Below are 25,987 nucleotides of genomic sequence, written 5' to 3' on the forward strand. Positions count from 1 at the left end.
CTCCACTCCACCACATCCACCTTTGTGTGTGCACTTTGGGGGTGGGGACCACAGTGCCCAGCAAAGCATCTGCCACCAATGGCTGTGATGGAGTAACAGCAAAGAATCGCCCCCTCGGTCGTCCCCCTCGTTGCCACTTTGCAGCCACTGAGGTCAGCTCTGGCCGACGCCTCAGACAGAGAGGAGGGGAGAGCACGGCGGAGAAGGAACAAGCATTCGCTGAGGGGCGGGTGGAGGCTGCAGAGAACAGAGGACCAGACCACAATGGGTGTCGGAGGGAAAGACAGAGGGCTTTGAAAGGCCTCACTGGACCTCTTAGGAAGGATGGACAAATGGACAGAAGGATGGAAGAAGAAAGGAAGACAGGACGGCATATGTGTTTTGGGCACACATACTGGCCTGGGGAAGGGGATGGGGGCAGGTGGCTTCAGAGAACATGTTTACACACCTGCTTCTGTTACCAACCCTTCGAGTCAAGTCCCAACAAGGGTCCTCCGGCCCCGTGTCACTTGTGCCAATAGAACAAGATGGAGATGGGCTCAGAGCAGAGGAAAGCTTTCTCCTCTGATCACAGAAGGGAGAGGTGCAAGCTCCTGCTCTAGAGCACAGGCTCTCTGGGACAGCCTCGGACGGGACAGGGACGGGGATGCGGATGGGACTGCTTTATAGGCATCTCACCGGCGGGAGGGATGGGGCTCTGGGGGGTGGCGGCGTAACTGTGTTGCTCCGGCTCCGGGCCCAGAGCTGGGCACAGCCTCTCTGCACACGCCCAGCTCAGCTAGGGTGTCGGTTCTACAGCTGGGAACTCTAATCCAACACGTTAGGTGCGAGGCATCTGCACACAGTTCCCCTCCGGGCAAGTGAAACTAGACTGAGCACAAAAGAAGAGTTAGACCTTATCACCCAGATTCCATCTCATTTTCCCATTGGGCTTTGCTGGTGACACCGCCATGTCACCCAAACCGCTTAACCAGGCCTGGTGGGCACACCACATGCCCACCGTGGCCCCATAGGTGAGGGATGCTGGCCAGGCTGGGAGATGGACCACAAGGGACTGCAGGGGCATCTGTCCGTTGAGCTGGTTGCTGCCATAGAACAACGAGGACCCAACGTGGCCAAATCTGACCTTTTAGAGAAAGGCCGAAAATCCAATTTCCAAATGCAGTTCAGGCCAAAGCAAAGATGTCTCTAGGTCACACCTAGCCCCCAGGGTGTCTGTTTGCAACCTGGATGATGGACCCTGTCGTCTGTCACTTCCTTTCTTCTGCATGTGGAGTGTCCATGGGAGGGCCGAGGCCCCCCAGCCACGCTGCAGCCCAAAGGCTGAGGCTTCCTGCTTGGTGTCACCTACTCCCAGGCCTGGCAGGAGGAGAACGTCTGTCCTCCACCATGAGTATGTGGTGCTGTCAGTACAAGAAAGGGCCTGGACCATGAGAACATCATGCTCCGGGAAGGCCTGTGGGCCCCCCAGCTGCAGGGCCCCCCACCCTCCAGGAGAAAAGGCAACTCTTGGGTGAGTTTCCAGCTTGAATAAACCTCTGTGCAGGTGTGAGGGGCAGCTAGGGACCCTCTGATCAGGTCCAAAAGCAAATACTGACTATTATCACACTAAGATAAAATTAGAATGCTTTTCATTAAAAAAAAAAAAAAAGATCTTGGAGGGCAAGGTGTGTTTCTTCTCTGCCACTCTCTGCCTTTTCCAACTGTTGTGTAGTTTAGCATTTCCAGTTGAGCCTTGCTCTTCTGAAACTCTCTCTCCTTCCCTACCTGCTGCTGAAGGGCCCTGGCCTTGGGCTTGAGATCCAGGACCTGAATGAACAGCATTTATCCACCTGTCTTTCCCCTTAGACACGTCCTGCTTCTCCCATGGCCGGCGAGTGCAGCCTCACCGGCGTGTCTTGTCCATTTGCTTTTCTCAGCATCCAGCGTGGCCAGTGGCGGAGCTGGTTACCAAATCCCTACCCCGTTTATGTGATGGTGTCGATCAACTAGGCCGAATGACCAGACGAGGATGAGCTCTGGAGAAGTCTGATCAATTCCTTAATGACTGCACCACATCGACCAGAATGGTTAATTCAGTTCCACAAGTTGACATTTCTTGGGCCTTCTGAGAAAAGCGTATCATTTGCAAAAGTCACGGAGAATCTAAGTCCCCCCAAATAAACCAGGCCAGCCGGGGCAAAATGAACAGAGACAGTCACGTCTTCTGTTTGGGTCCTGGAGCGTTTGTGTAAGCTGTTTCTCATGGCTGTTCAGAAATGAATTTCGTGATGCAAACACCCAAGTCTACACAGCCACTTAGAAACCACACGTGGCCGTGCTCTTACCAGAAAGTGTCTCCTGAAGATTGCGGGGCCACCAACTATGGAGGTCTTCCATTTTGAATGTAAACTGGGAAAGAAGTTATTGTTTTCTATTTTTTAAATTCACAGTGTTCACGGAAATATACATTTCTCCAAAGCTCAGCGCTAATGCAACTATCCATAGCACCTGGGGCTGTTAATGCAGACCTGCCCCCCATCCCACCAGCCTTGGCAAGGATTCCAGAAGCCCCTCTCCTTTCTATGAAGAAGGAAAGCAACTAAAGCACCGGAGCCATTCAGTTTGGGGGAAAAACTAGACCTAAAGCTTTTCCTAAAGTAAAACTTCCTTCTAACATCATTATAGCAAAAGGAGATGATCTTCACTTGACTAAATGTTCTCATCCATTGCAAAATGAGTTCTGTTAAATTCAAAGCTCTTCCAATTTTAAGAATGAAGGCTGCCATGTTTCCAGGATGATTTCAAGGAGGCCCACAGGGGTCCATGCCACTCCAAACCCCCTCTTGCCCACCCTAAACGGGGTCACCGCACCAGCGCAGAAGCTCTCCACAGAGCGGGGGGAGAAGCAGGCCCAGGTATCCTCACCTGCGCCTCCAGTCTCCTGAGAACCAGCCTGTGCTGGACGCCGTGGGGACCCGTTGCCCACCATGCGTTAGAGGTCAAGACACTCCCTGGGTCAGCTTTCCCGCACGGTCAGAAGTGTCCCACGCGCTGAAGTGGGTGGAAGCCTTCAGGCCACGAGTTAGCTCCACAGAGGAGGTTTGCACTGGACGTGGGCATGGTTGGCACCGGGGAGGTGCAGACGTGGACACGGGTCCTCTGGGCTGCGCATCAGGCAGGAGGGCCAGGGTGGAAGGTGTCTGGAGGGGCCGGAGGAGGTGAGAGCCTCGGACCCTCCACAGGGAGAAGGCAGCAGAGGGAGCAGCGAGCGGTCTGGGCGCAGCTTTGGAGCCAGGAGAAGGCCGAGCTGGACGCGGCCCCCAACGGGGTGCCCTGACTCTGCCGCCGCCGGTCAGCACCCCCCAGCCCAGAGCTCCAGCCTCCCACCCCGGGCAGAGGGAGGACGCCTGGAAACTCCTCAGCCCACAGCTAGTTCGGAAGGGCAGTTGACTGTGACTTTCCAGGACTCCAGTTCCCATGTGGCTGGGATAGCCAGTCTAACAAAGGCTCAGCCGGGTGCCGCCTGCCACAAAGGTTAAGACAGATGTGCAGAAGCTCCCCTCCCGACAGTGGAGGAGCCCACATGCTCCTTGGTGACGCCCGGCTCCCCGGCATGGGCGCTAGCATTTCATCACCCCCTTGTAAGCGGCCCCTAGGGCACCGCTGAAGCTGCAGTAAGACTGAGAAGGAGCCTTCAGAAGTCAACTGGTTGGCTTAGTTTGAAGGGCATGACTGTCCCCAGACGAATCCTGGGAATGTGCACAGCCAACAGTTTGGAGAGATTGTGAGCTTCTGGACAAGAATCCCCAAACGCTTGACCACAGGAGGCAGTGGCAGGAGAGTGGAAGGAATGAAACTTCAGGTCTCCTGAGTTACTGTCTGCAAACAGCTCGACAGGCTGTGATGAGAATAGCGGGCGTCGAATTTCCAGGTGAGAGGCCGTGAGTCCAAAGCAGCAGAAGAAAGAATCTGCAGGAACCTCGGCTTCCTCTTTGACACCCCAGGCCCTGTGCAGACGGGCATAGCAGATACATTTTCAGAGGATTAAGGCTTCTCCAGCCATCTGTGCTCAGCCTCCTGAGTGGAGGCGATGGGGATGTGGGCACAGAAGATGGGCCAGGGCCCAGGGTGGGCTGCACTCATTCTAAGAGAAGTGGGTTTCCCCAGAGCCCCCTCTTGGAAGCACACGATGCAGAGTCACTGATGGTAACACAGAGGCCGGGACTGTGAAGGTGCTGGGCGGGGAAGACGCCTGAACAGCACCTGGGTAGTTGGAACAGGGCCGTGCTGGTGCCAGGAAAGCAGAGACAGAGGCTATGCCGCCTAGAAGGCTGTGACTGTAGACCCCGAAACCAAGAGGGTAGAAACTCCTGATGCTGCCGTGAAAACACACACGGGAGGAGGGGGCGTCTGAGCAATGCAGGAAAGATGGCGACAAACATAAAAGCGCCCACTGGTCTCTAACTCAGGCTTCAAGTGGTTTCAAGATTTGCAAGTCCACAATTCCCTGAAGCTTTTCTAGAAGCTGCTGAGACCTAAGAGGCAGGGACCATCCTGGCACAGCTGCGCTTGAGTGTCTGGGCTTAGGCATTACTGATGCTTTGGTCCAAGAAGCTACCGTCTGAGGAGATGTGTCGAAACATCACCCCACTGAGTTGATGCCTCCCAAGGTGGCCGGCTCCGCATCAGTGCCTTTGCTCCAGGAATTAGATGGGTGTTGGATGTCGGCCTGGGTTTGTGGGGGCCCAGAACCCCAGCCAGAACCCCCATCAACTCCATTCATTCAGGATTCAGCAGCCTTGAGTCACTCACAGCTCTGACAGGTTTCCACGAGTGCCCCCCGGACCCCCTCTGCCCTCCCTCCGGGCCTCAGGGCTCAGGCAGACCACCCTTCAAGCCTGGGCTCACCCACGGCTCTCCCCCTGTTCCCGTGAGGCTTGCTCTTTGGTACTACTGCCCATCTTGGGGCACTTTGCAGTGTTTTATCACCTATTTATTTAGCAGAACTTTATTCTATATTAATGAAAGACCAATCAGGGCCAGGCAGTATGGAGTGTATACCGTGCTGTGTGCAGTTCACGCGTTCATTATTCCTTCCTTGGTTCAGTGAACATCTATAGGACGCCTGTTGCACACAGGTGCTGAGCTAGACAGCCGTGGAGCTATTACACAGCACGTGTGAGTGCACTCCTGCCTCCAGGATCATCCTTCCTGCCCATCACCTTCCTAAGCTCAAACCCTACCACCACCACCACCCCGCACCCCGCCCTGCTTATCTCTACTCCACCTCCTTGAAGGCCAGGCACATTCCTGCCTCCGGGCCTTTGCACCTGCTGTTCCCGGAAGGCTCTTTCCCCAGAGCCCCATGTGGCTCACTCTCTCCCATCTCTGTCCCTCGGGCTTTACTCACTAAGTCACTGTCTTAGGTGAGAGCCTTGCTCTGTGTCTCCCGTCCTCACTTGATTTATGTTTCCTCCTAAGCAGTTCTCATTTGCATGCTGAACATGGGCTTATTTATCTCTTGGATATAAGCTCCACGGTGGCAGGGATGTTTGTCTGTGTTGGTCCCTGCTGTTTCCCCAGTACCCAGAACAGTGCTGGTCACAGAATGGGTATGGAGCCCACATCAGTGGAATTAATAGTTGGATGAAAATATGACCTGAACAACAAAGTAGGTAGTTAAGGATGAAATTAGGTCACATTCTGGTCAGGCAAACAGGTGATAGGTACTGAGTGGTGTAGCTGAGTGCCAGGTTGATTGTACGCATGCTTGTCAGTGCCCTGGTCCTTTAATGCCTCGGTGTCCCTGGGGCTCGTTACCTCCTTCCCAAGAATTAACTTGTCTCGGAAAACAGAAGGTGCTCATCTGCACGTGGGCACCGGTTTTTCTTCCCCTGGACACACACGTGACATCCACTAACAGTCCCAGGAACGACAAACTCACATCCAGAGGAGCTCACCTCATCCACGTGTCTCTAACCATGAAGGAGCGAAGTTTCCTGTTCCGAGACACTGAGCATTAAGACAAAGTAAGAGTTAAAATACCAGTAAATGTTCTTGGTTCTTCCAAGAATGCATCAAATATTCAGCAATCTCCTGTAAATAAAGGATGGCCATACTGTCTTCCACATAAGAAAGCATATGTTCAAACAGTTTTCAGGGCAAAGTTAGCAAATAGGGCCACGAACAGAACTGCTCTCTGAAGAAAGATTCAATTAGGCTTCCGTGCAGTTGCACGAAGGCCGTGTTGCAACACCGAGGTGGCCTGTTTTTCTGGTCATTATTAATCCAGAAACCTTAATGATGAACAACATTTGTGTTATTGTCTCCCCAAATTTAATTTGTTTATGCAGCAGTTCAGTTAATCCTGCAATCTGTTTTTCTCAAACGAGGGCAGATAATGGAGACACCGTTCTTTACAAGTCTTCAGGCTTTTAAATTCTGATAAAATCAGGGTTCTTCACTGGGTCTTGCCCCAGCTCTGAATTAAACCACTTTAAATGTAATTATGGAAGCTGGCCTTACATCAGGGACATCCATTTACAAAATTGATTGGCCGTGCTGTTCGGCGAGCCATTTCATGAGCAAACGATTGCAAAAGGGCCAGAACCGTAATTTATAAAGGCAAAAAAGCAGGTAAATACTTTATTAGTGGTAATGAGAAAGTTTCCAACTAACTGAACCTTTCTCTTCCCTCACCAGCTACTTCACGGAGCCGTGGTGCATGGCCCTCTTTCACGATCGTTTTATTGATCTCCGGAAAGAGTTACGCCAGATCTTATCCTCCAGGGAGGTAAGAGTGATTAACGGATATGTAGGTTATTCCTTGCAAATTAGAAGCAGTTACAGTTGTTGATCATTTAGACTTTTCCCTACCTTCCCACTTTACGGTTTCACTTTGAAAATCAACTGTCCCTCACAGAAGCAAACTACGGAGTAGGTAAACATAGATGGTGATATTTCAGGGAATGTGAATTGTTCAAATCTTTTACGCGGGGCAAATTTGTCTTCCCCTTTTACAAGTACCTGTACTTTCATTATCCGCTGACAGCGAGGGCTGAAAGTGCGGTGTGGGTGGTATCTCCTTGCCCTCGAGCACGAAGGCTGCGTTCCTATAGTTTCTGTCTGCATTTGCCAGCTGTTCGCTAACCATTCGTGTGCGCGCGTTGTTCCAAAGGTGTCAGGGGACTCAACAGGTGTCCAAATGCACTCCTTTCATAACCGAAACTTCTTTCTCCAAGCAATGTAGGATTAACTGGAAGTGAGGCTGCACACCCCACAGCCTCCGTACTCGGCAGGAAATTTGACTCTGCCATGTACATAGTAAAATATTCGTGAAACTTTGTTTTTTTCAACACCTAGAGTCCTTACCAGAGTTGCGGGGAGTTTACATCTTTGGCCAAACGTCCATTCTAGACTCCTCCTCGATTCGCTCGGACGAGGGCTGGGGCTCAGCTGAGCTTCCCTCTCGTCTGACTGTCTAGACGGGCAGGTTCTGCGTCTCTGTGTCGCCCCCTCGTGGGTCCCCGGGGTGTGGGCTGCCACACCGGATGCACAGACGCTGCCCAGGTCCCCAGGCCCCTCCTTCTAGCCGCTGCACGCCCCACCTCACCGAACCACGCAGGGACCCTCCGAGGTGGGTGGAGGCACTGTTGTCATCGCCTCCACTTCACCCATGAGGAAGCTGAAGCCAAGAGACGTCACGCAACCCCAGGGTCTCCCGCTCCAAAGCCAGGGTTGTCGGCACTGGACCGCAGCGGTGGCGTGGTACCCTCTCCTCATTGCCCCGCCCCTGTTCAGTTTCATCCCTGGGGGGTCCAAGCTGGGAAACTGACGTAATGTTACTAATCTGAAGTAGATTCAGATTGGGAAACATAGGTTTAAAGTTTAAACCAAACTCAGTTCTCTTTGGTGCCCACAAAGATAGGAACCAGGCAGGGGAGCGTAACCCAAGGGAAGCAGAGGGGCCGACGGCTAAAGGCCCAGGTCAGCCACGGCGAGAGTCATTCAAATTGGAAATGAGAATAGTAATGAGATAGAGATAGAGATTTAAGATGTTACAGGTCAGCCAGGTCCCTGCACTTCATTCGGGGCTGTGAGGAAGTCGGTCCACATCCTGGTGCTTACTGAGCTTTGCTCAGCTCCCTCCCTCCTTCCCTCCCCAAACAACCTGCAGCTCACCACTGCCCCATAAGAAGCAGTCATTAGTATTCTAGCTATTCCATCAAAACTCTATGCCTAAACCTTCTAAACCCCAGATCTGAACTCCTCAGTTAACCTTTTGCACAGAGCCAAGCGGTTTTTGGTGTCAAGTTTAAAACGGAAACTTTTCCTTCGTTTTCCCAGGCACACATCCTCAAACGCAATGGCGGCTGCTTCTCATGGCTCCCGCTGAGCCTCCCGAAACCTTTTAGGCAGGAGAACATGTTTGCCGTGGGTCACTCTGCAGTGCATAAACTCGGCCTGGCAGTGGGCCCTGGCAGGAGAGCAGGGAGACTGCAAGTGGCCTTTGCAGAAGATGCTCTAAGGCTTCCCCAACCATCCTTGTGGGTTCTCTACGTTTCCAGAAAGGGGAACCTCTGCAAGAAGAGCCTCCACTGGGGGACTGTGCTGACATCTGTCAAGTGCAAAGGCCACAGGAGGTGTTGGGGCCTGTAGTGGTGTCTGCCTGTAGCTCAGATACACATGGAACAGGGACTCAGAGAGCTGGGGGAGGAGAAAGGGAGGGCTTGTGTGCGAGCACGGGCACAGAAGAATGGCCCCAAGGAAGTGCCGGCCACCAAAAGTCAGAGTGACTGTGAGAGGTATGGTGGAGACAGGCCAACAGTGAAAGTGGTAATGAGCTAGAGATAGAGATTAGATAGAGATAGAGATTAGATAGAGATAGAGATTAGATAGAGATAGAGATAGTCATACAAACAGACATGCAGGAATTTCACTGAGGAGTCTGGTAATAGGAAAACAAAGCAGATAGCCTTCACTACAGAATAACAGTAATTCCTTTTATCAAATATTGAGATGATGTAACCCACTTAATTTCACTTTCTACCTTGTCTTCAGGGAAGTACAGAAGTTCAATCCCATTAACTATGATGTCCTAGCATTCAGTTTATCAATTTTCCCCTCCCTCCACGTGTGGCGAAAGAAATAAATGACTATTATCTAGGACTGTCATCATAAGTCATATGTAGATTTTAAATGTGTATATGATTTATTTTGAAAACAAGATCATTATAAGACATCTCAAATCCTTTTGTGGAAGTCAAAAGGGGAATGGCTTATAAATCCTCTGGTCATGCATCTAGCCAAAGAGCCACTGACCAAGGTGAAATTCTGTGTAGTCAAAATCATCCTTCAGAAAGATGGATATTGATAGAGTCGGGAAAAAATAGTTTGAAAATAATAGAGACTTTAATATCTCACTTTCAGTAATGGATAGAACCAGGTAGAAGATTAACAAGAAAATAGAGGACTTGAATAGCACTATAAACCAACCAGACCTAACATATATACAGAGCACTCGACCCAACAACAGCAGGATGCATGGTCTTCTCAAGTGCGTGTGGAACATTCTCCAGGACAGGCCACCAAACAAGTGTCAATAAATTTTTAAAAACTTAAACCATACAGAGTATATTCTCCAACCACAATGAAATGAGACTAGAAATCAACTAGAAAGTGAACAACAGATTCTTAAGCAACTTCTTTGGTTTCAAAGAAGAAACCAAATGGGATGTTAGAAGTACTTAGAGACAAATGAAAATGAAAACACAACCAACCAAAATTTATGGGATGCAAAGAGAAAACAGTTTTCATAGAGAAATTTATAGCTGTAAATGCTTACATTTAAAAAACAGCAAAGCCCTCAAATCAGTAACTTAATTCTACTCCTTAAGGAACTAGAAGAAATAAAACCAAACTAGAAAAAGAAAACCAAACTAAACCCAATGCTAGCAGAAGGAAGGACATAATAAACATTAGAGTGGAGATAAATGAAATAAAGAATTTAAAAAACAGAGAAAACTGATGAAACCAAAAGCTGGCTCTTTTAAAAGTTCAACAAAATAAACCTTTAGCTAGATTAATCAAGAAAAAAAGACTCAAATCCCTAATGAAATGAAAATGGGGACATTTACCAACCTTAAATAATAAAGGTTTAAAAAAGAATATTATGAACAATTGTATGCCAACCAAACAGATAACCTAGATGAAACAGAGAAATTCCTAGAAACACACAAACTACAAAAACTGACTCAAGAAGAAATAGAAAATCTCAAGAGACCTATAACAAGTAAAGGTATTGAATCAGTAATCTAAAACCTCCCAACAAAGAGAATCCCAAGACTGGGTGGTTTCACTGCTGAATTCTACCAGACATTTGAATAAGAATTAACACTGATCCTTCTCAAACTCCTCAGACAAATAGGAGAGGAAGGAACACTTCCTAGCCCATTCTATGAGGCCAGCATTACCCTGATACCAGAGCCAGACAAAGACATCAAAAGAAAACTACAGAACAATATCCCTTATGAAGTTATGATGCAAAAATCTTCAGCAGAATACTAGCAAACTAAATCCAGTAGCACATTAAAAGGATTATACACCACGACCAAGATTTACACCAGGAATGTAAGAGTGGTTCAACATATGAAAATTAATCCATGTAATACACCACATTAATAAAATGAAAGAGGGGGAGAAGTGCTATAATCTCAATTGATGCAGAAAAAGCATTTGACTAAATCACACATGCTTTCATAGTAAAAACACTAAAAAGCCAGGAACAGAAGGAAACTGACCCAACCTGATAAAGAGTATTTATGAAAAGGCCACAGCTAACATCACACTCAATAGTGAAGGACTGAAAGTTTTACCTCAGAGATCTGGAACAAGACAAGAATGCCTGCTTTCACCACTTACATTCAACATTGTACTGGAAGTTCTAGCCACAGCAATTAGGCAGGAAAAAGAAATAAAAGGCATCCACATTTGAAAGGAAAACTATCTCTATTCTCAAAGGACATGATCTTATATAAAGAAAATTTTAAAGAATCACAAAAGAATATTAGAGCTAATAGATGGATTTGGCAAAGTTACAGGATGTATGATCAACATACAATAATCAGTTGTCTACATTAGCAATCAATAATCCAAAATGAAATTAAGAAAACAATTCCATTTACAATAGCATCAAAAATATTAAAATACTTGGGAATAAATTGAAGCAAGGTGGTGCAAGACTTGTACACTGCAAGCCACAAAACATTTCTGAAAGAAATTGAAGAAGACCTTCATAATGAAAAGACATCTATGTTCGTGGATTTGAAGATTTAATATTGTTAAGATAGGATAACCTAAATGGGAAAAGAATCTGAAAAAGAATAGATATATGTATATGTATAACAATCACTTTGCTGTATACTGAAACTAACACAACATTGTAAATCTACTATACTCCAATATAAAATAAAAATTTTAAAAACCAAAGTGCCAAGTTTTAAACTAAAAAAAATATTAAGATAGGAATACTATGCAAAGCAATCTACAGATTCAATGCAATCCTATAAAAATCCCCATGGTTTTTTTTAGAAAAAAATGGAAAAGCCAATCCTAAAGTTCATATGGAAATGCAAGCTAAAACAATTTGAGAAATTTTTTTAAAATTGAAGGATACACACTTTGCAATTTCAAAACTTAATACAAATCAACAGTAACCAAGACAGTATGGTACTTGCATAAGGATAGACATATGGATCAATGGAGTAAAATTAAGAGCCAAAGTAAACCCATTTATATGAAAAGATGTTAACATCATTAGGGAAATGCAAACCACATCATTAATCATTAGGGAAATGCAAACCAGGGCCACAATGAGATACCACTTCATGCCCACTGGGATGGCTATAGTTAAAAAAAAAAACCAAAACAAAACAGGAAATAATGAGCGTTGGCAAAGATGTGGAAAAATTGGAACTCACACATTGCTAGTGGGAATGTAAAATTATTATGCAGTTGCTGTGAAAAAAATGGTTTGATGGCTCCTAAAAACTTATAAACAGAATTACTATATGACCTAGCCATTGCACTCCTAGGTATATACCCAAAGGAACTGAAAATCAGTATCCAAACGAATACTTGTATATGAATGTTCATAGCAGCACTATTCAGAATTACAAGATGGAAGACAGAACCCAAATGTCCATCAAGGGACAGGTGGATCAACAAATGTGGTCTATCCACACGATGGAACGTTATTCTGCCATAAAAGAAATGAAGTGCTGATACAGTCTAGAAACTGGATGAACCTCAAAACACTGAGTTAAGTGAAAGAAGCCAGACGCAAAAGGTCATGTGTCGTCTGTGGCATTGTGAGGTGAGCTGCTCACAGGTGAGCACGTTGTGGGGGGGGGTCACCCTGGGCAGGGGTGGTCACAGTGTTGGGGAGAGGTGATCACACTAAGAAAAGGTCACACCAGGAGAGGCAAATGTACAAAAATGAGTTTACGATCTAGAGCAGTATTTGTATTCCGTAAATTTAAAAGCTCCATTTTGTGACTTTACACCATTTACCCTGATGTTAGAACAGCATCATGCAACAGGAGCCCAAAATCTTCTCTAATTTTTGTATATTCACTGCTTATGTTTGAGACATTTTTCCTGAAAAATTAAGGGAGAAAGAATCAATCTCAGATATACTGCATACGTGCTTGGGCAGTCAAATGTTTCAGCACCTCTAATATTTAGTTCTGGGCATCCCTTGCCATTTTCTCTCTCACCGTCTTTGTTGAGCCGATTTGGAGTCCCGGCCCCCCACTGACCGTACTTCCAGGTGATGTGTGTATAATCTGCCACACCTGGCAGTGTCTCACTTACATAACCAAGTGATAATTACCTTATGTCTCCATATAGTTTGAATCTATTTTTCTAAGTTCTTACTATTAATAAATTAATGATCCAGTAGAACTCTGCAAGTTATCCGCTTTTTTTTTTTCTCTGCTGTTAAAAAAAAAAAGAATTATTGGAAGGTCAAGTAAATATACCATCAAAGTCCATCTTCCTTTAGGGTAATTTTCAATTATTGTGGTGTTCAGAAAGCACACAGCTCAAATCTCAATGAAGTGCTTTTTTATTTTGGCCACGCCACATGGCATGTGGGATCTTAGTTCCCTGACCAGGGATCGAACCTGTGCCCCCTGCATTGGAAGCACAGAGTCTTAACCACTGGACCGCCAGGGAAGTCCCTTTTTAAAAACGTTTTTTTAATTTTTTGAGTGAAGTGCTTTTTATAACAACCCTCCTATAGATGGGCAGGTAGGTGATGAAGCAAGTATGGTAGCCGTAGAAAGCAGGTAGTGTGTATGCAGGTGCCAAGCGCACCCTTCTGTCAACTTGCCTCTGTGTTTGAATCCTTTTATTTTATATAATAAAATGTTGGAAAAATCTCTACTGTATTGTAAACATGCACAGCATATGCTTCTCAACTTCAAATAACTTTATTCCCTCTGAGCCCCATCTTTAAAGATATCAACGAAATTTGCCTTTACTCAGAATTTATTCCAGGGCTTTAAAAATCCCATTTCTTGGGGACTGTCACCAAGTAAAGTAACCATCTAGGAGTTTTCATGTAAAAATCTTTAATCACCTCCTTTCTTATTTTTAAAACAAGCCTGATATACAGATCTTTTCTATCTGTATATTAAGAGCTTAAAATTAAGAGCTTAAAATTACTACCCTTGCTGAACCTTGAAGACATTATGCTACGTGAAGTAAGACAGTCACAAAAAAATAATAGTGTTTGATTCCATTTACACGAGATGCCTAAAGTCAAGTCATAGAGAAAGGAGAAGGGTGGTCGCCAGAGTCTGGGAGGAGAGGGATGGGGAGTCAGGGGTTAAATTAAAGAGTTACAATTTGGGAGGATGCGGACATTCTGGAGATGATGGTGGTGATGGCTGACAATGTGAAAGCCCCTAACACCTTTGGATCTTACACTTAAAAATGGTTAAAGTGGTAACTTTTATGCTATGTGTGTTTTGCCACAGTTTTAAAAAAATTTTTTTTAAATCTAGAAAAAAAAAAAAGACCAACCCTGGGGAGTTCTAGTGAAACTGCCCTCTTACTGTGGAGCTAAACCCAAGTAATTTCAGTATCTGGCCTCTTACGGTGTTTTCCAGGAGGAAAACCTTCCTTCCATAGAAGAGTTAGCCCGTCAGATCGAAGATGAGGAAATTAACCTGCCCGAGAAGCCCAAGAATTACCTCAAAAGAGTTTTCCAGGAAACCATCTACAGGCCTCTGGTGGAGAAGAGCATCCTTGACTATCTGCGCTATAATCATTACCACCTGCCCATGTACGCGTGGCCGGGCATCATTTAGCGGTGGCCACGGCCTCCACTTGATTGTTTCCACACGTGTCGTTCCGGGAAGTGCTCCGTAGAAGCAGGAAACCTCTCTGAAGCCTGGCTGAACCGCCAGGCACCTTCGTGGTTCCGTCCTTTCTTTTCCGTGTCCATCGATGCCTGTGGTTTCCTATCGTCCCAGTAGGTGGCGCACGGCGGTGCGTCTCGATTCTGGGGCAGGGAGACGCTTTACCAACACCAGGCGTGTTCCTGGGCAGAATAACCCATTTTAGCAATAAAATGAGAGCGTACTGTGTAAAACTTGTTTTTTTACCTTGGGCGTGGTTCTGTTTAATTTCCTGAAAAGCCCTGCCGCCAACGCTGTTAGTCCTTTACATGTTTACCCGGTCATACTCGTGGGCGATAAAAAAAGAAAATCGTGTGCCCAGCATGGAAAATGAGTAAAACAGATGACAGGAAATTATCTCTGTAATTTAACATCAGAAGGACTGATTGCACAGACAAGTTTACAAGAACTCTTGAAACGAGGAGGCTGCTCTCACGGCCCCTGTATTTCTACTTCCTGTTCCAGATCAGGAGCATAAATGCACCGAAAAACTGGAAGATCAACTCAGGTTCACACACAGGTTTTAGACTAGAAAACGGTGGTGGGAAATTAATCTAGGTCATTTCCTTTGACCCTCAGCGCTGTTGCTTTGCATCGGCCCCCTCTGGCACCTGTCACCTGTAATGTGGGTCAGTAGCCCTCTTTCTTGTAAATAAAGCAAATTAAGTGCCTAGCACAAAATATGGATTCAGGAACAACACATAAGACTGTTTTCATTTATTTAAATCTCTTTTAAGCAGATAGTGTGACACAGTTTGTGTCTGAATTTTTGACCAGTAGGGCTTAAAACTGGCTTTCATGGACAGAATTACAGTTTTCGTTCCTTTTTTTTTTTTTTTTTTGGCATTTATGTTAATATTTAGCAAAAGTTGGCTTAATTACAATGACTACACGGTAATTTGGAGGATGTTATAGTTGGCATTACAGAATTACCCACCCATTAACAAACTGATACCTCTCAAAAATAAAACGGTTTTGGAACACTAGACTCTGATTTTCTAAGGCAGGCAAAAGCAAGCAATAAACTCCATTAATTCCTGCACACGTATGTTTTACACAAGCACATGGGTCATTCAGAGGGAGGGCCCAGCTCCCACCATATGGTACAAACTGTGTAACTCTTGTGGAGAACAATTGCTACTGGTCCCCTCTTCAAACTGCAAGCCCAACACACATGGAACCATATTTCAGGGCCTGCAAATGAGTCAGCTCAAGAAACTCTCCTTCCCCCACCCCCTTCCTCTGAGAGGCCCTGGATTAAATTCATCAGCAAATGGAGTGAGTTTCTGTGACAGGCCCTGGGACCTTGGGTGGAGATTAACAGTACAACCAGTTAGAGGATCAACAGTTATGACTTCTGTGACTAAGTACTACCATTAAAAAGCTTCTGGTCACATAAAATTGATGCCATATGATAGTGCCAACCTTAATATCAAATCATGCATACACTTTACAGTAAGTTTTCCTTTGCTGCCTTTTTAAAAGTAGTCTTGGGCCCCCATAAGTATCATGGCAGACTTGAAAATGTCTAGAATATAATTTAGTCTACATAGTGTATTGGAGGAAGTTACTGATCATTGCTCTATATTCAGAAAGTGAGTCGTTTCCTGAATCTAGGCAGGAATTTTAGCATATATGTGCAGACAAGCATTTTGTCACTAAGGAACCACTTTTCTAATAAGACACGAACCCAAGAGTCGTTGATCATAGCTTGAAACTGGCTGTTTTAAGGGCTTTAGGAAAATAAAGATATTTATTCCTCAGTGATGATGAATCCTGGCAGAAGAAGGGGCTTCATAAAGACCAAGATTTGGACTTCTCTTGGGGAGCCCTGGCATGGCTTCTGTAAGAGACATGAGTGCCAGGAAGTCCCCAGGCATTTCAGCGTGCTGCTCAGCAGGGAGTCTTGAACTCTAAGCCCAATCTTTCTGACAGGAAAACACCAAAGTTAAATTTCCCACGTTGTATTCCCCCCAAATCACATGTAACAACCATGCCTCACAGTTGCCTCTAATGATCTTCTGATATAAGTCGGTTTTTCCTAGCACGTGGTCACATCCTTCCCCAAAATGGCTCCTGAGACGCCACCGAAATATCCCAGGAAGGCGAGAGAAAAAGAGAAGATGATGTGGGAGAGGAAAGAGAACACTGTACGGAGGAGAAAATGTGAAGCCAGCCAATCAATATTTACCCTCAGAAGAGGGTGTGTGTGTGTGTGTGTGTGTGTGTGTGTGTGTGTCTGCGCGTGAGAGAGAGCGCGCGCGCACACGGGTGCACGGCTGAGTGTTAGCCAAGGAGCAGGGAGAGGGGCTCGAAAGTCGTCGTGAGCGAGGAGCTGTTGATTGTTTTCTGGTTGAGAGAAGAGGTGATGATAAGGCTGGGATACAGTGCGCGCCGGGCCGGGCGGAGCGACAGCTGTATGCTAATACTCGCAGAAACCAGCCTCCGCGTCCCCCATTAAAGCAGGCGGCCAGGAGGCCACACATCACTGAACAAATAGGCTCTCTCTAGACAAATAAAATAACACACGTTGGCCTGCGGGGAGTGGGGAGAGCCAGAGGGGGAGAGGAGCGGGAGGAGAGGGAGGGAGGGGGAGGGAGGGGAGGGGAGGGGAGAGAGGGAGACCCTGAAGGAGAGAGGGTGGACGGGGAGAGAGGGGAGGGGAGACGAGGTGATGGGGGGCAGGGAGGGAGACCAGGGAAAAGAATGAGAGGGACAGTCCGAGGGGGAAAGGGTCGGGGGTGGGCAAGACCGTGAGGAGGAGAGAGATGGGGGAGTGAAACATGCGAAGAGAGAGGGAGAGGTGGGACGGGGTGGGCAGAGACGGTCAGGGGAGAAAGAAGGGAGCGCCCGGGAAGGAGGAGAGGAGGGGTGGGGGAGGGAAGGTGGGAGAGAGAAGGAGGCGGGGAGGCCAGAGAAGGAGGGCGAGAGGAGGAACACGGACACCTAAACCCAATAGCAGCAGCAGGACGGACGGAGGGGGGGGGGCGGACAGAGGCCCAGGCGGACAGCGCGCCCCTCCAGCCCTCCGGGCGCCTGGTTGCCTCTCCGTCGGGCCCCCCAGGGCGGGCGAGGACTGGGGACGTTCGGAGTCGCCGTGGTCTTTCTGGTCAATTTTGCTGGGGTTTCGTCGCTGCCTTTCCTGAGACTGGGGCGAGCGGGGAGCCGGGCCGCCCCTCACAGGTGGGAGCCAACCCCCTGCGCGCCCCACGCTCGGGGCCCTCCCGCTCCGCTCGGTGCCCTCCCAGCTCTTCCCGGCCTCATCCTCTGCTTAGGACTTTCCCACACTTCCTGGCTTCTCCTTCGCCCTCTTTGGCCAACATCGCCCTTCCCGTCGCCCGGCCCGGGGACCGTCCGGCCCGCCTCCCCTGCCCGGCCCGCGACAGTCCCACCCGAGGCGAAAACAAACAGCCCCGAGGGCACTTCAACGAGCGTGCGGAGGCCCGACGGCACACTCGGGAGGATGAAAGGGGCGGCCGGCCACCCCGTGGGCCCCGGCGAATAATGGGCGCGCGGCAGATTGCCGGGGGCACTTGAAACTCGAGGGGAGGGAACTGCTGGAGCGCGGTCCCTCCCCGCGCCCGGCGGACGGCGCAGCCTCGCGGATTCGCCCTCGTCCGCCCTCTTTCATGCGCTCTCCTTTTGTGTGGAATTATTTAAACGGGAGATCCATGGCAGCTTTATGCTAATGTGCCGAACAAAGGCGACGGCCCGCCGGCGGGGGCCTGGAAGGTGCCTGGAGGCCGGAGCGGGACGGCGGGGAGGCAGCGGGCTGCGCGTGGCTCTCGCGTGCCCCGGGGCCAGACACGGCCGCCCCTCATTCCTGCAAACACAAAGCCTCTCCGGCTCGGGCCGGCGCGCGCGGCGCACGGGGAGCTGGGCCCCTCCGGCACCTGACGGCGGGCTCTGCGCCTGGAACGCGCGGTCAGGCCCGGCCGTGGCTCGCGGGCCGGGAGGGCCTCTGCCAATCCGGCAGAGGCGTCCGCAGCCGGCCCGGGACGGCGCTGGGGGCGCTGACCACTCCCTCTCGCGCCTCCCGAGCGTCTCCAAACGCGCCGCGCGCCGCGGGGTGAGACTGCGGACCCTCCCGTCCTCTCCTCTTAGGAGCTTAGGGGCTGCCTAGTCCCGGCGACATCGCACAGGGCAATTCCTGGGCCGAAATTCCTCGCTCTAGCGCTTATCTCCAAGCTTTGCGCTTCCAGCAACTCCCTGACGCTAAACTCGGGAGCCGGGGGTCACAGTGAACCCCACTGCGTTCCCCGACGGCAACCGAGGACTCCAGGACAGGAGAGCTTAGAGCGGCCGAGGCCTCCAGCTCTGCAGCGATCAGAGGAAGAACCCACCGCGGGGTCCGCAAGGACGAGAGGCGAAGAGGCCTCTGGATTTTTCCCAAGCGCCGGCCAGGACCCCACAGGAAGGGGAGGAGTCGCTTGGGGCCTGGGAAGGACACTTCGGGACCCTGCCTGGGATCCCTTTGCTCGCCTCCTCCCGTGAAACTCCCCAGGAGGGGGCAAGTCAGCGCTCAGTGTTTTCCCCAGCCCAACTCCACGCGGCCCCTATCCGGAATCGCAGTGCGCAAAGGCCCGCCACCGCGGCGCCGCGTGGTAGCGCTTCGCTCTCTTCCAAGAGGAAGGCAAATATCTGGACTCACTGTCCAAATGCCCGCGGGCGGGCAGGTTCTGAGAAATAAAATCACGCAGAAGACGCAAACCCACGGCCGGGTGCAAGGGTGCACGTCCTTGGAGGTTGCCGGTGTGTGCATGAGCGCAGCCTAATTCTTCCTCAGCCCTGGGTTATGAAATTAGTTTCTAATACTCGGACCTTTCAGGTTTCCATTTGTTTTGACGGTACCTGTCTGAAAGCAGATTTCATTTTCGCTGGCAAAACTAGAAACCACAAAGAAAAAGAAATGGATCCATTGAATCTCAGTATTTCAGTAGTGTTCAATAGATTCTCTTGGCTTAATTCAGAGCCCTGTTTGAATTCGCTGCATTCAGGCAGGGGTTTTGTTTTGTTTTGTTTTGTTTTTTGCCTCCCACCCCCGCCCTCTTTACAATTATGGGTGTTGTTATTTTTAAAGGATTCACAAGGTGACTAACTCTCCCTGTTATCTGTTGAATGAAAGGAGTGTTACACATGTAAGACCAAATACCCGGCCGTCAGTTGGGGATGGCGGGCTGAGCCCCCGCCCTATTATTCCACAATCCAGATGGGATTCGTGATTAGAAAATAAAATTGGCCAAAGCTGTCCCGGAATCCCTTTCCCACTTCTAATTTCATCAGCAGTATCAATCAGCGCTCAAAAGAGCAAGGAAATAACATCAGTTACTTTTAGACTGAAAGATATATATAAATTTTAGATAAACTCATTTTAGAATTTCTAACTTTTTTCAGGACTAGCATTCATCGTAGTTAGCATTTTTAAAACGAGGATGAGAGTTTTCAAAATATATTCCATTATGTGTATTCTTCTCTTTTCAGTCTGTGAGTTAAAAAAGAAATTACAAACATAAAATCACCAAATATTTTCCCCTTGATTAGTCAACTTGATTAACCCCTTGATTAACAAATTCTAACAACTGTCCCCATTACAACTTATTACTCATGTGGACTCTTTTTTTTTTTTTTTAATCTTTCATTTCCACGCCAGGGTATTTTCACAGGGAAAATCCAAAACAATGAAATACCTTCAGTGGAATCAAACGTAAGCAAAACTCAGCAGAGTCTATCTGAGAGCACAGAGCTTTTCAGAAAAGTGTCCGTTTCCTTATCTTTCAATAAAGTGACATTTTCTTCACAACATTTGACATTTTCTGTGGTTTTGCAATTTGTTCCCTAGTGATGGGCGATCAGGGCCACTACGCACCCTTGGGGTTCTGCCCCCGTCCCCCGGAGATTCTGCCTTTTGTGTTTCCTTGGGGCAGGGCTGGGAAGAGGTTGGAGGCAAAGGGCCCGGTCTGGGGTCCAATCGGGGTGGCGGGGCTGGGGGGGGGGGGTGGATTTTCACTGTTGTTTTTTCCTGGTGGCACCGTGGGGGGGGGGGCAGGGGGAGGCGGCCTGTCCTCTCCGAGGCCACAGCCTGCCTCAGAGGACAGATTGCCCCCCTCTCCCCCCGGCCGGCAGCACGCGCCTCTTTTGAGTCCAGATTGGCCGCGACCGGCGCTCAATAGCGGGAGGTTAATTTCCTTCACAAAGGTGAAGGGGGCACGGCTCCGGGGGGCCCCGCGCCCAGACAGGCGGCCCCTTTATTCCGCAGCGCCTTGATTGGAGCCCTTGATTTAGCATCTGATGTCAACCGACAGACAAAATGCCCGCTCGAAATGAAAATGCATGAGGCCGCGCAAGGAGAGCGGAAACCAACTTCACTGGGGCGCACGCGGCTGGCCGCGCGTTTCGGGCTTTGGCCAAGTCCACCCGAATCAATCTGGCCCTGGGCGACGCGGAGGCTCCGAGCAGCCTGGACCGGGCCCCTCCAACGATGCCAATCCCGGAGCCTCCGGGAACTTAAAAAAAAAAAAAGTTCAGAAATTCAAGGTTTTTGGAACACAGCCCAGCCTGCCCCCTCCCCCATCCAGCGCTGCGTCTGCTGGCGATTGAAGAAGTGAGGTGCCAACTGTTTCTCAAACTCGAGAGAAACCTTCCCGAGGCCCGAGAGTGCGCGGTGGCTGCGGACACAAACATCGCCCTCAGCTGCAGCCAGAAGTCCAGACCCTCCACCCAAACTTGGAACTCCAGGGTCCCATTTTCGCTTAGACCCTGGGTCCCCCGGCCCATCAGTCCGAGGCCCGGGCGGGGCTCTGGGCGGCCCGGGCTTTGCAGCTATTTTCGATTCCGAATTATTTCCCAAACACCAGGAGGAGTTCCTGCGCCTCCCCCAACCCCTCTCCCGCCCCGGCCGCCTAGCTCAGATCTCCCCCGCGCCTGCTGCTGCCCACCGCCGCCCCTACCCAATCAGCGAGCACGACTTCCCCCTCCGCTTCGGCTCGCGGATTGAACCCTCCTGACATATTTGGGGCCATTCTTCTCCTTTGTTGCTATTTTGCTCGCGACCCGCGGGTAATCCCAGCACGGGAGGGGGGCGAGCATTGTCGTGCTGATGGACGGGCCCATTTGGCGGCTCCGCGCCCCCGGGAGGAGAGACACAAAGCCCAGGCACGTGCGCCTCCCCATAGAGGAGCAGCAGACCGTGAAGGGAGGCGGGGCCGGGCGTGTGCCTGGGCCGGGCGGGGCGGTGGCGCCGGGCGGGGCGGCGGCGAGGCGCGCGCGGGGGCCCCGCGCCCTCAGGTACATCTGCCGCACCTACCGGGCGACCCCCGAGTCCCGGCCCCCTCTTGGCCGCCGCGTCGCCCTCCCAACCCGACCGGGCGGAGGAGCTGCGGGCGCGCTGATTGGCTCCGGGGGAAGCGGGAGGCGAGAACAATGGCCCCCTCCCCCAGTTAAAAGGGAGCGGCTCCCGGGCCCGGGGACAGGGACGCGCGTGCAGGGCGCAGAGCCGAGCGGAGCCGCCGCCGGCGCCACGCGAGTTCCGCCGCCGTCGCCGCCGCGCCCGGGCCATGGGTCGGGGGCACTGAGGGCCGCCAGGGCCGAGCGCGAAGGTGGGACCGAGCCAGCGCCTCGCCCTCGCCCTCGCGCCGCGCCAACATGCCCCGCGGCTTCCTGGTGAAGCGCAGCAAGAAGTCCACGCCCGTGTCCTACCGGGTCCGCGGCGGCGAGGACGGCGACCGCGCGCTGCTGCTCTCGCCGGGCTGCGGGGGAGCCCGCGCCTCGCCCCCGGCGCCGAGCCCCGGGCCGGGCCCTCTGCCACCGCCGCCGCCGCCCGCCGAGCGCGCCCATGCGGCGCTCGCCGCCGCGCTCGCCTGCGCGCCGGGCCCGCCGCCACCCCCGCCGGGGCCGCGGGCCGCGCACTTCGGCAACCCCGAGGCCGCGCACCCCGCGCCGCTCTACAGCCCCACGCGGCCCGTGAGCCGCGAGCACGAGAAGCACAAGTACTTCGAGCGCAGCTTCAACCTCGGCTCGCCCGTCTCGGCCGAGTCCTTCCCCACGCCCGCCGCGCTGCTCGTTGGAGGCGGCGGCGGCGGCGGGGCCAATGGCGCGGGCGGCGGCGGCACCTGCGGCGGCGACCCGCTGCTCTTCGCGCCCGCCGAGCTGAAGATGGGCACGGCGTTCTCCGCGGGCGCCGAGGCGGCCCGCGGCCCGGGGCCCGGCCCCCCGCTACCCCCCGCCGCCTCCCTGCGGCCCCCAGGCAAGCGACCCGCGCCCCCCGCCGCCGCCGCCGCCGAGCCGCCCGCCAAGGTAGCCAAGGCCCCAGGCGCCAAGAAGCCCAAAGCCATCCGCAAGCTGCACTTCGAGGACGAGGTGACCACGTCGCCCGTGCTGGGGCTCAAGATCAAGGAAGGCCCGGTGGAGGCGCCGCGGGGCCGCGCGGGGAGCGCGGCGCGGCCGCTGGGCGAGTTCATCTGCCAGCTCTGCAAGGAGGAGTACGCCGACCCGTTTGCGCTGGCGCAGCACAAGTGCTCGCGCATCGTGCGCGTGGAGTACCGCTGCCCCGAGTGCGCCAAGGTCTTCAGCTGCCCGGCCAACCTGGCCTCGCACCGCCGCTGGCACAAACCGCGGCCTGCGCCCGCCGCCGCCCGCGCGTCCGAGCCCGAAACCGCTGCCAGGGCTGAGGCGCGGGAGGCGACGGGCGGCGGCAGCGACCGCGACACGCCGAGCCCCGGCGGCGTGTCCGAGTCGGGCTCGGAGGACGGGCTCTACGAGTGCCACCACTGCGCCAAGAAGTTCCGCCGCCAGGCCTATCTGCGCAAGCACCTGCTGGCGCACCACCAGGCGCTGCAAGCCAAGGGCGCGCCGCCGGCGCCCCCCGCCGAGGACCTACTGGCCTTGTACCCCGGGCCCGACGAGAAGGCGCCCCAGGAGGCGGCCGGCGACGGCGAGGCGGCCGGTGTGCTGGGCCTGAGTGCGTCCGCCGAGTGCCACCTGTGCCCAGTGTGCGGGGAGACGTTCCCCAGCAAGGGCGCCCAGGAGCGCCACCTGCGCCTGCTGCACGCCGCCCAGGTGTTCCCCTGCAAGTACTGCCCGGCCACCTTCTACAGCTCGCCCGGCCTCACGCGGCACATCAACAAGTGCCACCCATCCGAGAACAGACAAGTGATCCTCCTGCAGGTGCCCGTGCGTCCGGCCTGCTAGAGCGCGCCCTCCACCCCGGCCCCCCGAACCGTGCCTTCGCTTGGAGACCCACGAAGAGAGCGCGCCCCGACCCCGCGTCCGCGCCAGGGGCACCCACCCCCGGTGAAAGTGTCGTCTCCGCTTCTCTCGGTGTAGCGTGACGGTAACCCCGATCCTCTCGTTGTGACTCCTTTTGGACCCCTCGCCCCCTTTGCGTTGTGTCCCCTTCCCCCCCATGGCGCAACAGGAGCCAGTCTCTTTCTGTACAAGGGAGAAAAGCTGTACGCGTTTGTCTCGTGGTTGGAAGCCTCCCCTTGGAGGGGAGATGTTTTTCTTGCTAGTATTCTCTGTGTTCATGGTCTAGAAACGCGGTTTGCTCTCGCCTACCAATCTCTGCTCTCTATGTATGTAGCGTACGGGTTGTTTTGGGTGAATCTTGAGGAATAAATGCCTTTATATTTCACAGGCTGTAAATTGAACTTCCCACACGATTAGCTTTATTATGGCTTGTGAACTGCTGGAGTCTGGCTTTACCTTTTTGTATGTGAACAAATCAAATTGCTTAAAAAAGAGTTTTCTTTAGTCTAGCCACAAATGCCTTGAACTGTTGTCTGTTTGGGATTGTTTTGGGGGGGGGAGGGAAGGGAATTTTCAGAAGATGCTGTAGAAACTGCCTCAATATTTCACGTAAGACTTTTCGGTTTGATCATCTTTGTTGAGGTAGGACTATATGAGTTCCCTCTAAATGTATATGTTGATTTATGAGTAATTGTTATTTATTCTTTATTTATTTATATTAATTATGAAGATTATGATATTATTTGATTGCAGATTTTTTTTGGTGCGCTTCCCGCCCCCCCCCCCGCCACTCTTGACATTTCACTGTGCATTTTAGAAGAGAGCCTTTTTCTAAAGGGATCTGTTAAAAGTTTTAACTTTTATACCTATCTGAGCGAATTACAGACAACCTACCATTTTATTCTGCTTGGAGCGCCCCCAGGGCCCTCGTACAAACGACAGCTCTTACTTTTAAATGCAATCTCTTTTCTACATACATTATTTTCTTAATTGTTAGCTATTTATAGAAAGCTTCAATAGAACTGTTTCAACTGTATAACTATTTACTATTCAAATAAAATATTTTCAAAGTCAAAGTAAGGTGGACTTATTTCTGCATCATGTGGTTTCCACAAGGATTTAAAATAGAGCTTCCAATGATTTCTTAAATGTGTGTCTATTGTTTATTAAGAAAACCCACCACCATCACTAGGATAGTGGATTTTTAGAGCTGAGCCTGAGCTGCCAGATTCTGCCCTTCTGGCACTTCAAGGGTATAGGCTCAAAACAGCTAAACTGGAGCCAAAGGCTTGTTAGGGGTCCTTAGGAATGTACTGGAAGGTGGGGGTTAGAAGGGAAGCTGTGCAGATCTTTTTCAGAGAAATCTAGATAAATGTCCACACAAACCTATCCTTTTAATCAAGGGGATATAAGAACACCACTTTAATTTAGCAGATCCTTTATTTCCTGACAGTTTGGGGCTCAGTGTAACCGTAATTCCTCAAGTAAAATGGGTAATTTCTGATCCTTAAGTAACAACTAGGAGAAAGTAGAAACGATTTTATGGTCAGATTTTCAAAATAAGGGAAGCAGACCAATTCTCATTTGGATGCAACAGAAGTTAAGCAACTGGGTTTGGGGTAAGGGCTCAGAAATAATTTTCCAATCAGGTAGCAGTCCATTTTTGGGGAAAAAAATGGAACACCATTTGTTTGGGGTATTAAATTTAATAACGGTAATTACAGTGTTTTCCGTTATGTGTCACAAAGCTCTTTGAAGAACAATCCTGACACTCACCAGTTAATATTTTGAGTTGTTTTCCTCTGCCTTTGAAACACTTGATCACGGAGCCGAGCTAAACATCACAATTGTGCACACCCTTCCCTTCCTGGTGTGTGTTTGCTGCTTTTCTCCTGTGGCACACTAAATCTAAGATTTGCCCAGCAAAGGGATTTTAGAAATCTGTACAGTAGGAGCTGCATTTCCAAAAGGTGTAGCTGGCGTGATGGTGGGAAGGGCAGTACGTGAGAAACTAGGAAGGAAAATGTGACGAAAGAGATTGTTTTCAGATTTTGAGCCTAAAGTTTTATGTGGGAAAGGGTTTACTAAAAGGCTCAGCTGTCAGGATGGTGGAGTATTCCTCCCTTTGTGAGGGTCTTGAAATAGACTCAATAACAATAAAGGAGCAGCCAGCACAGGTAAGTTGCCTCCAGGACAAACTGCCCCTCCTCTTATTACTTTTATTATTTACCAGTTTGGAAAATACAAGAAGACAGAAGCTTGGTGCAGCACAACATGAAAGCATAGGGACAAAGCTG

At 50.6% G+C, this 25,987-nt stretch overlaps 2 protein-coding genes across 3 annotated transcripts in view; both read left to right on the plus strand.

The window, feature by feature from the left end:
• Positions 1-14,623, plus strand: part of CFAP61 (cilia and flagella associated protein 61) — a 262,542-nt gene extending 247,919 nt beyond the window's left edge. Inside the window, exons 26-27 of one of the 2 annotated variants that reach the window (XM_007191888.3) lie at positions 6,685-6,775; positions 14,157-14,623. In XM_007191888.3, the coding sequence (XP_007191950.2) occupies positions 6,685-6,775; positions 14,157-14,357 (292 nt within the window). In that variant the 3' untranslated portion in view covers positions 14,358-14,623. Of the gene's footprint in view, positions 1-6,684; positions 6,776-8,328; positions 10,193-14,156 lie in introns of those variants that run through there. The other variant, XM_057528332.1, reaches the window with a different exon arrangement.
• Positions 14,624-22,088: 7,465 nt separating this feature from the next.
• INSM1 (INSM transcriptional repressor 1) lies at positions 22,089-24,227 on the plus strand. The gene has a single exon (XM_057529671.1). It carries the CDS (start codon positions 22,089-22,091, stop codon positions 23,631-23,633), a length of 1,545 nt encoding a protein of 514 aa, XP_057385654.1. The 3' UTR covers positions 23,634-24,227.
• The last annotated feature ends 1,760 nt before the right edge of the window (positions 24,228-25,987 follow it).

Source organism: Balaenoptera acutorostrata, chromosome 15 (genome assembly GCF_949987535.1).
Source record: "Balaenoptera acutorostrata chromosome 15, mBalAcu1.1, whole genome shotgun sequence".
NCBI lineage: Eukaryota > Metazoa > Chordata > Mammalia > Artiodactyla > Balaenopteridae > Balaenoptera > Balaenoptera acutorostrata.